Source organism: Ornithorhynchus anatinus, chromosome X1 (assembly GCF_004115215.2).
Source record: "Ornithorhynchus anatinus isolate Pmale09 chromosome X1, mOrnAna1.pri.v4, whole genome shotgun sequence".
Lineage (NCBI taxonomy): Eukaryota > Metazoa > Chordata > Mammalia > Monotremata > Ornithorhynchidae > Ornithorhynchus > Ornithorhynchus anatinus.
Window position 1 is genome coordinate 41,742,349 of NC_041749.1, and position 10,950 is coordinate 41,753,298.

A 10,950-nucleotide genomic window follows, 5' to 3' on the forward strand; every position below is an offset into this window, starting at 1 on the left:
TGTGAAAGAGGAAATGAAAATCTAGCTGGTTTCAATACAAAAGCAAAAGCTTTAAGAAAGGATCTAGCCATTTGGGGTAAAGTTCATATTTTTGATGTTCTGTATTGTGACTAGCCAGTCATGACATATGTGAAACAATATATAGATCAAGGCAATGACAGAATTCTTATTCTGAACACATTTGGACTCATTCAGTCCTAAAATGCTGGTTTTCAAGAACCTAAGTGTGCAAAACCAACACTTTTGAAAAGGAGAAGCAATCAGGATTATAATGCATGTCCATCAAAATATTATTTTCCTTATTCTGGCATGTACTGAAATGATAATTAGGGAAAGAAGGAATTATCCCGGAAAGTCAATAAAATGATTTTTCTGAATTCCGCACCATAAACAGCTTTGCTTTACATTTGATTTTTTTCTCTGTGGGGGCGGAATGGTAGGCTTTCTTAGTGGGCATTGTTGTACCTGACCCTGAAGTCTTGCCAGGTTGGGCAAAGAAGAGAGGCCTTGAAGGAGCATATGCAGAACTCTGTGAAGATAAGGTATGCGGGTTTTTATCTGTATTCCCTTTGCCATATTTACGATCAAAAAGTGTAAAGCCACAATTCTGTAAAAGAACCTGTTTTTCTGACATTGTCCAGGACCAATATTCTAAGAGATGATGTTATAGCCAAATGGCAATATTGTATTGGCAAATTGTGAAGTTATTCAACTGGACAGAGGTTCATATACTATAATATGTAGAGTATGTTGCTTTTGTTAATGCTGTTTACCTCATTATGAATTGCAAACACTATTTCATCTTGACAGAATTAGGGCAGAGTATTTGTTCATGAAGAGCACAGTAATCTAATTAAATGTTTGCCTGGTAGCCCCACATATCCTCCTATCATAAAATTATTATTTTCTTTAACAGTCTCAAACAATAAATTAATAGTTACTGAGCACCTACTGTGTGCAAAACCCAGTATTAAGTACTTGGAAGAAATGAATAAAATTAGAAGACATAATTCTCCCCTCAGGAACACTTTGTCTTTCTAGTGCATGAATCTTTGCTTGGCTGGAAAGAAAGTACATAGAGAAGCCCAATCACTCTCTCAGGGAACAGAAGGGAACCACTGGCAAGGGTGAAAACTCAGCTTGCTTACAGCATGTCTCTCAGAACAGGGGGCATGGACTGTGTTCAACCTGATTAGCTTTTAGCGATCTCAGCGCTTAGTACAGTGCCTGGCACATAGTAAGCACTCAACAGATACCATTAGAAAAATCACTGTGCTATATAGCACTTACCAATAGCTACATGCAGTATGTGTGGCCATGGAGGGCATCGTAAGGGACAAGAGACAATCAATCATTCCTATTTATTGAGCACTTAATGTGTCCAGAACACTGTACTAAGCGCTTGGGAGAGTACAGTAAACAAAGTTGGTAGGCACATTCCCTACCCACAGTGAACTTACTGTCTAGAGGCAGAGAGAGTGCTTGTGTATCCTGAGGGCTTCTTTCATAACGCTGTGGCAAAACAAAAATGAACAAATCTAGGTTGTCTGGTCACTCTTTACCAAGTAATAACTAATTATAATTATTATTAATAACATTTATAACATGCTTACCACTTGCATGTCTTGTATAAGCACTGGGTTAATAATGCAAAAATCAAATTAAGACAGGTTCCCTGACCCTCCAGGGCCTCACAAGCTAAATATGGGAGGAAAACATATATAGGCAAAAAATATTCATTCAATAGTATTTATTGAGCCCTTACCATGTGCAGAGCACTGTACTAAGCGCTTAATACAAGAACAGTGAAAACAGATTAAAATCAAGTAGTAAAAATATTCCACCTTACCAGTACTTGAAGTGGGCAACCTTGGGTTCGTTTGTGGCTACAAAAATCCATGGTTACAAACTTCCACCTTCTTGCCTCTAGTCAAAAAACATTGAGTAGGGAGGCTTCTTATGCCCACTCAATTCTCCTGCAGGTGGATAGAGTTTTTCTCCCACTGAACTCAGCAGAGCTTGGGGGAGGTTGGGCTGGGCAAGGGGTTGACCCTGTCATCTAGTGGAATAGGGGCTCGGGGCTTCCGGCCACTCTCTGATCCTGACTATGGTGGGGGGCTTGCGCTTTAATGGGTTTAAGCTACCTAGACCCTGAACAGAATTTTTTAAACTCTTAGATTGCTTTTCTTTACTCAGAAAATATTTTTTTCTTTCTTCCCAAATTTAGAAATATGCCTCTGTAACTTGTAATTTGTGTGGTTCAATTTAGGAACTGAAGCAAGCTATAATGGATGACTTGGTGAGGTTAGGAAAAGAAAGTGGACTTCATTCTTTTGAACAGGTAAACATTATCTTTCAACTGGTACACTTAGGATTGCATTATGTGATGAAAGGAAGCTATGGTTTCAACTGTTGGTCCTGCAAATTGTATTTTTGGGGTGCTTTTTTGCCTAGAGGATGATGGACTAAGTGATTTTTGCATATGATACACTTAAGCCTGGTTTTGGGGTTTTGTTTTCTATCGCATTGTTTGCATCGACAGAATTATGGAATGTAATTTCTGCCCTTAATTTCTTCCTCATGAATTCAGCCTTTATAATCTTCTGATTCTATTTTCCAGGGGAACTGACAATTCATTTCTCATTCATAATTTAGAGCCACAGCTCTTCTCTTTTTTCAGTGTCTTTAGCAATCCTTTTCTCTTGTTCACATAAATGATTCTCCCGTAAGTGGGAAAAAATTTATCATAAAAAATTATTCCAGCACAAAAAATAAAAAGATAGAGTTGAAACATTAATAGAACATTATTCATTTTGTTATATAATTTATACATTTCTTTTTAATGAATTTAATGTTTGAACTCTCATATTTCATTTCATGCATTGGCATTTCATGCAACTCAGCTTTTCTAACAGTTGAGCCTACTAGTTCCTCTCCGATGCCAGCAGGTGTGTTCCTAAGAAAATCTGTTATTAACAAAATGGAGAATAATGAGGTTCACCAGGATTTTCCACAATTAGCTCTGTTGCCGAATTGTACTTTCCAAGCACTTAGTACATTGCTGTGCACATAGTAGGCGCTCAGTAAATACGATTGAATGAATTAGCTCTTCCCCTTATCTTCTGGTAGGTGGTGAGTGTGGCAGTATCTTGAGACTTTGTATCCATTTCCTCCACATTCACATGCTTGTAAATTTAGCGTGGCTCAGGGGGAAAGAGCATGGGCTCGGGAGTCAGAGGTCATGGGTTCGAATCCCGGCTCTGCCGCTCGTCAGCCGTGTGACTTTGGGCAAGTCACTTAACTTCTCTGTGCCTCAGTTACCTCACCTGGAAAAAGGGGATTAAGACTGTGAGCCCCATGTGGGACAACCTGATTACCCTGTATACCCCAGCACTTAGAACAGTGCTCTGCACAGAGTAAGCGCTTAACAAATACCAACATTATCATTATTATTATTATTATTATTAAATTTATGAAGGAATGCCAACAAATCCAGTTGCTAATGCCTTCGAACATGGTTATTTGCAATAGCCATAATAGCCATTTTAACTGGTTTCCTGTGTCTCAAAAAGACCGACTTCTTCGACAGTGGAAGGCATTTTCAAGAGTTTCATATCAGTTCCCTTTCTGTATGTGATGAGAGTGGTTTCACTGCACACCCTTCAACAATGCTGTAGTGGCATGTATGGTGCCATAAATCTTTAGAGCAAGGGCCTGGGAGTCAGAAGGTCCTGGGTTCTAATTCCGACTCTGCCGTTTGTCTGCTATGTGAGCTTGGGCTAGTAACTTCATTTCTCTGGGCCTCAGTTAACTCATCTGTAAAATGGGGATTAAGACTGTGAACCCCATGCAGAACACGGACTGTGTCCAATCCATTTTATTAGCATTTACCCCTGCACAGTACAGTGCCATGCACGGAAGTGCTTCACAAATACCATAATTACTATTATTTTTCTTATTTAGTGATGAGTCCCACAAATGTTCCACTTATGTTTCATAACGCAATCCGTGTGTTCCTTGGCAGGTTTTTCCAGCCCTCCATTCTGTTATGATCATGAGGCACTACAAAGTACTGTTGCATTTCTGGTTTGCTGCAAGCAGTTGCTAAGTAGAGGAGCATCACGGTCTAGTGGAAAGAACCTGGGCTGGGGAGTCAGAGATCATGGGTTCGAATCCCGCTCTGCCACTTGTCAGCTGTGTGACTGTGGGCAAGTCACTTAACTTCTCTGTGCCTCAGTTACCTCATCTGTAAAATGGGGATCAACTGTGAGCCTCACGTGGGACAACTCGATTACCCTGTATCTACCCCAGCTCTGAGTTCTCTGCACATAGTAAGCGCTTAACAAATACCAACATTATTCTTATTATTAACTCTGTGAGTTATGGAAATTTCTGGGGAAACTCACCACTTTCCATTAACAGAAAGATGCTTGGCAGAATCCTGGAACACACTACTGAAAACATAATCAGTTGTGCTCTGCCTGAATCCCACTGCTACCTCAGACCAAAATGCAGCACTGCAGATAGGATTTTTGTATCAATCAATCAATGGTATTTACAGAGCGTTTACTTCGTGTACTGAGTGCCTGGGGAGAGTACAATATGCAGAATTAATGACACGTTCCCCGTCCATTCTGAGTTTACAGTCCAGAGGGGGCGGGATACAGAGTGTAGCGTGAAAGACCTAGAGAAAGTGCAGAGAGCAACACCAAGAGTCTTGTATCGTGTTCGTTGATTTTATAAAAGCATTTGATGCCGTCAAAAGAATAGCATTCTGGAAATAGTTAAGGAGATTGAGCTGACCTGAAACATCCACCAAGATCACTATTTTGCAACAGTATGAGTTAGAGGTGAAGATATACTGCCTGTGTCTTTTTCAAATTCCAATTGAGTGAAGGAGGGACAAATGATAAGTCGAGTCTGATTTAATATATTCTCTGCTGCCTTGCTTGAAGATGCCAGGAAGATTTACAAGCTCAGGGTTGCAGAAATGAATATATACACAGATTACTGTGTTTTTCATTTATTCATTCAATCAATCATATTTATTGAGTGCTTACTGTGTGCAAAGGACTGTACTAAGCGCTTGGGAGAGTACACTATAACAATAAACTGACATATTTCCTGCCCACAACGAGCTTACAGTCAAAAGGGGAAGTCAAACATAGTGAGCACTTAACAAATACCATAATTATTAATTATTATTATTATTATTATCCTGCCCCTCCCTCATATCCCCACCCCAGTTCCAGAGGGAGCAGAACGTACCAACTGGATTCAGAATTTATTATAATCATAAAAATAATACTTGTGCTATCCATTCAGCCCTTACTAGGTGCCAAGCACCATACTAAGCACTGGGTTAGATAAAAGATCATCAGGTCCCTCACAGGGTTCACATTGTAAGTAGGAGGAAGAACAGGTATTGAATCCCCACTTTACAGATGAGGAAACTGAAGTTCAGAAAAGTGAAGTGACTTGCCCAGGTTCACACAGCTGGTAAGTGGCAGAGGTGGGATTAGAACCCAGGTCCTCTGATTTCCAGACCTATGTTATTTCCACTAGGCCCCTCACCTTGGGAGCCAGCAGGAGCAAAGCCAGTTTAGCACCCATGTCAACAGGCAAGACCCCTTGCCATCATCCCCCTCTCAGCACTGCCCATGCCATCTCTTCCCTATTTCTCCACCCCAGAATGTCATGACCTGTGAATGGCCAGGGCCCCGGGACTTCTGGCATCAGATCTGTGTTTCAACTTTGGATTTATTAGCGAAAGAAGCATTTGAGAGCTATTGATTGCTTCAGTGGAAAATATAAAGGGATCCAATCAATTCGATTAATCAACCCCCACCTCCGACCCCACCAAAGTCCCTTTTGTCCCAAATGAATGCATCTATTCATTCCTACTGTGTGATGCAAGGGTACTGTTTTTAGCTAAAGTACAGTACTGATCTGTAAATATTAATAACCTCCTGGGAAACGAACACATGTGATTCAAACACCATATGGTTACTGTACATTAAGTAGGCTTTCCTAGGCAATTAGAAGTAGCATCAGAAACCACAAGCACAGGTCTTTTCTCTAATGCCCTTAATTCCCTAATGCACAAAACCACAATACCACAATTCTGTTACTTTTACTTTTATTTATTCTTTCTCTTAGCCTCTCACAAATGAATTCCCTTTCAGTATTTTGATGTTAAAAAGTAAATCTCTCAGGTGCGAAACTAACAATACAGTGACAAGATTTTGCAAAGGACTGCTGTACTATGTAAATGATTCTCTGCAGAGAAGTGGCATGGTCTAGTGGATAGAGCACAGGCCTGGGAATCAAAAGGACTTGGGTTCTGATCCTGACAGCCACTTGACTGCTCTGTGACCTTGGCCAAGTCGCATAACTTCTCTTTGCCTCATTTGTGAAATGGGGATTAAGACTCAGAGCTCTAGCCCTTATTACAGTAAGCACATAGTAAGTACTTAACAAGTAACTTGAAAAAATGCCACAACGGAAAGTGAGACTACTCTCAAACAAATGAGCTGCCTTGCGGTAAATGTAAATTTGTCCTCCTGAACAAGTGTAAATCCACAGGGATAAAATCCGAACCTTCAACAAAAGTCGAATTTGTCTTCGAAAGAAAATCTGACCATCATTCAGATCCCACAACTTGCTACCAAGATCAGTCACTCACATGAGGGAAGATGGAACAGAAATCATAACTCTCAAGAAAATCTTGTGTCATGAATAACCATTGTCCCCTAAAATGGTATCCTAGTTATCATTAGACTTACCTGCTAATGGAAAAGATTACTGGGAAGCAGAGTGTAGAAAAAAGTAATTAAAGTTAGATTTCCACTGTCAATTTTTGCATGCTTTGACATGATAGATTTGATTCCAATTAGAAATGCTCCTGGTTTTTCCAGGTAAAGGTAGGAGACAAGAAGTGTTGCCCTGGAATTTGGCCTGAAAGAAAACAGGCAAATAATAATCGTGGCATTTTTTAAGCACTTAATATATGCCAAGTACTGTACTAAGAGCTGGAAATCACAGTTGGGTAGGTCCATTTTATCTCATTTCCACTGTAATCATTTCAAATGCTAATTTATGGGACAATGAGAAATTCAACACAGGAAATAAATTTCACAATAGCAGCATTCTCAATTAGGGAGAGTAACTCGATATTATTTCCATTTGTTTTTATTGTAGTTATAAAAGAGATATCCATTTCAATTATATTATAAAATTATATGTCAGTGAAATATTGCATACTACTTCCTAAATTTAAGGGGCTTATTACAGTAAATATGAATGTTTGATATCATCTCTAATTATGTATATGCTACCTAAATTATTTGTGTTTTATTGCCTCTAAGTAAAATATTGTTAAAATGTAAAGTTTCTACAGTAATCTGCTGAAAAATTTAAAGACTTAAGCCCTGCCACAGCCAAAGGTTGTTCTGCCTTTTAATAATGTTGGTACTTGTTAAGCACTTACTATGTGCAGAGCACTGTTCTAAGTGCTAGGGGAGATACAGGGTCATCAGGTTGTCCCACGTGAGGCTCACAGGTAATCCCCATTTTACAGATGAGGTCACTGAGGCACAGAGAAGTGAAGTGACTTGCCCACAGTCACACAGCTGACAAGTGGCAGATCTGGGATTTGAACCCATGACCTCTGACTCCCTTTGAATCTCATAGAGTAATACGATTGGGACAAGTTGAATCTCATAGAGTAATACAATTAAAACATTGTATTTTAACACTAAAAACACAGAGTCTATTCTCCATCTAACAAACTCCCTTGGAGAACTCATTCGGTCCTGTGGCTTCAACTGCCATCTTCCGTGTGTGATTCCCAAATCTACACCTCCAGATCTCACTCCTTCTCTGCTGTCTCCTGTATCCTTCTGTCCTCAGGACATCTCTACTTGGATGTCACACTGGCACCTCAGAATTAATATTTCCAAAGCAGAACTCCTCATTCCCTGTCCTCCTTCTTACTTTCCTATCATTGTAGGCAGCACCACCATCCTCCCTGTCTCACAAACCCATAATCTCAGCTTTATCCTTGATTCCTCTCAATCAACCCACATATTCAATCTATCACTAAATCCTATCAGTTCAACCTACACAACATTCCTAAACTCTGCCCTTTCCTCTCCATCCAAATTGCTACCGTGTTAATCCAAGCACTTATCCTATCCCACCTTGATTACTGTATCAGCCTCCTTGCTGACCTCCCTGCCTTCTGTCTCTCCCCACTGAGTCCATATTTCACTCTGCCGCCTGGATCATGTTTCTACAAAAATATTCAGGCCATGTTTCCTCACTCCTCAAGAATCTCCAGGGGTTGCCCATCCACCTCCATATCAACAGAAAATCCTCACCAGTGGTTTTAAACACTGAATCCCTTGCCCCCTCCTACCTCACCTCGCTACTCTCTTACTACAACCCAGCCTGCATGCTTCACTCCTTTAATGCTGACCTACTCACTGTACCTCATTCTTATCTATCTTGCCGAGGACCCCTAGCCCATTTCCTGCCTCTGGCCTGGAACACCCTCCTTCCTCAAATCCAACAGACAATTACTCTCCTCCTCTTCAAAGCCTTATTGAAGGCACATCTTCTTCAAGAGGCCTTCCCTAAGCCCTTTTCCTTTTCTTTAACTCCCTTCTGCATCACCCTGACTTCCTCCTTTCATTCATCCCCCTACCTGTCCCTCACCACTTCTGTACAAATCATAATTTACCTATTTATATTAATGTCTATCTCCCCATCTAGACTGTAAGCTTGTTGTGGGGAAGGAATGTGTCTGTTATGTGTCTGAATGTGTCTCCCACATGCATTTAGTATACTGCTCTGCACACACTAAGCGCTCAGTAAATATGATTGATTGACTGTTCCTGATCCCAATTCTTCTTTCTTTGAAATGCACTTCTGATGAAGTTATTTTTTATGATTTATGGGTTCTCTATGTTTTTTCTTCCCCCCCGCCCCGTGAGTTTGCATTTGGCTATATTTGAAAAATAATTACTAATTGTAAAGCATTGTAAAAAATGTGAACTCTCTTATACTGGAATGAGTCACTTACACTGGAATGAGTCACAACTCTGCACTGTCAGAGTGTTTTTTTCTACTTAACACCTGAGGTATATTCAAAGATGTTTGAGATTACATCAATTCATTTGAAATGAGTAAAGCATTTAAACTATGAAATAACAATTCCACACCCACAGATTCCCCAGACCCAAACATTGATTTTTGCCTTCTCTTTTTTATAAATGTAGAAAAAGCATGACTTTTGCAACTGATTCTGTCATCCTCAGAGTGATTGTATTGGTCTTATCATAGAAGTTTTTGCTGTAGCCTAACTTTCATCTCCCATTTTGCCTGGCTTGGGTCATTTTTACTGCAGCTGTAACATAATACATATTAGAATCTGATTTCTTGGCACTAGAAAAAAAGTGTGATGTGTTTTTCAGGAGGGAGGATATAAATAGATGTAAAATAAAAAATGAAGGTGATTTTTACTTAAAAATATGCATGGTTACAATACCTACTTTTCACGTTCCCTCATTTTTATGCCCTGTGTTGTGTTAGTACTTCATTCCTGTATAAAATAGATTTTGCTTTTGTTTTTTAGGTTAAAGCTATTTACATCCACTCTGACATGTTTTCAGTGCAAAACGGCTTGCTGACACCAACATTAAAGGCTAAGAGACCAGAACTGAGAGATTACTTCAAAAAACAAATAGAAGAGCTTTATTCAACCTCCATGTGAAGTTCAAGACAAGTTCTGAATATTGGACTCTGTAGCAATATGAAAGTTATCTTGAAAGTACAGAGACAGAAGGATGAAATTGAAACAAATAGCCTGAGCTTTTTTGTCCCAAGAAGTCTTTAACAATATTTTTCTCTGTCATCACTGAATACCTTTTATTTTTATTGAATTGACATTCTAGCAGGCTGCTAAAATATGGCAAACAATAATGTAAAGATGTATAAAAAACAAGATCTTCACACAGTGCTCCATAAAAAGTAATATATATCTTCATGTTCCAAGATGCTGATTAAACATAAAAGAAAAACATAATTGATATGCTGTATTTAATTATTTATAAAATAGTAACGAGACAAAGGAAATACCGAAAAAATGTGGTCTACCTCATTCAATAATTTATGTTCAAATTACTAGCACATCAGGGCCTAAAAATTAAGACTGGATGTTAAATTGAATCACGTAAAAATAAAATAGGTAACATCTTTTATCTTCTCCAAAAAATTCAAGTTCTACTTCTTATCATTAATCTAATTGATAAGATTAACAATTCATTTCAGAATAAAGGGAAAAAACCCTCCACATTTCACCTTTATTTACATACTGTGAAAAAATGCAGAATGTGAATAGCTTCAGTCCTGCAGGAATTGCCAAGAAAACGTGAGATCAGAGTTCCACCATAGTATATTATTTTCAGGGATTTTGAGAGGCAGGAACTGTAAAAGGCTGTGATTGCTGGATCCATAGCTTATCCTTTGGAAACACTTTAAAAATAATTTCAGGGTGAAGAAACTTCATAAAATAAACTTCTTATGGGAGTAAATTAACTTTTCCCATCTTCAAGAGAGCTTTTCAACACCATCGGGTGGTACTTTGTAGCCACCACAGTGCTTGCTTTACTAAGGGAAGAGGAAATAAATTTGCTTTCTAGTTAACTATAGGAAAGTATTGAGTGTCTTCAGTGCAAAGGGGCTTTTTACAACTAAATTTTACTATAACCATGGAAGTGCTCCATTCTAAACCCATCAGCTATTGTCCTCTCCCACTGCATTATACTTTCCCAAGTGTGTAGTACAGTTCTCTGCACCCAGTAACCCCTCAATAAATACCATTGATGATTGGTGTTAAGTGGTTCACAAATATAAGTGTTACCAAATATTTCCCTAGAAACACTTTCA

At 39.0% G+C, this 10,950-nt stretch overlaps 1 protein-coding gene across 6 annotated transcripts in view; it reads left to right on the top strand.

The window, feature by feature from the left end:
• ACSL6 (acyl-CoA synthetase long chain family member 6) overlaps positions 1-10,087 on the top strand; it is a 133,529-nt gene extending 123,442 nt beyond the window's left edge. For all 6 annotated transcript variants that reach the window (XM_007655367.3, XM_007655368.4, XM_039910203.1 and 3 more), the window contains 3 exons: positions 441-542; positions 2,270-2,341; positions 9,638-10,087. In XM_007655367.3, the coding sequence (XP_007653557.1) occupies positions 441-542; positions 2,270-2,341; positions 9,638-9,775 (312 nt within the window). In that variant the 3' untranslated portion in view covers positions 9,776-10,087. The remainder of the gene's footprint in view (positions 1-440; positions 543-2,269; positions 2,342-9,637) is intronic.
• The last annotated feature ends 863 nt before the right edge of the window (positions 10,088-10,950 follow it).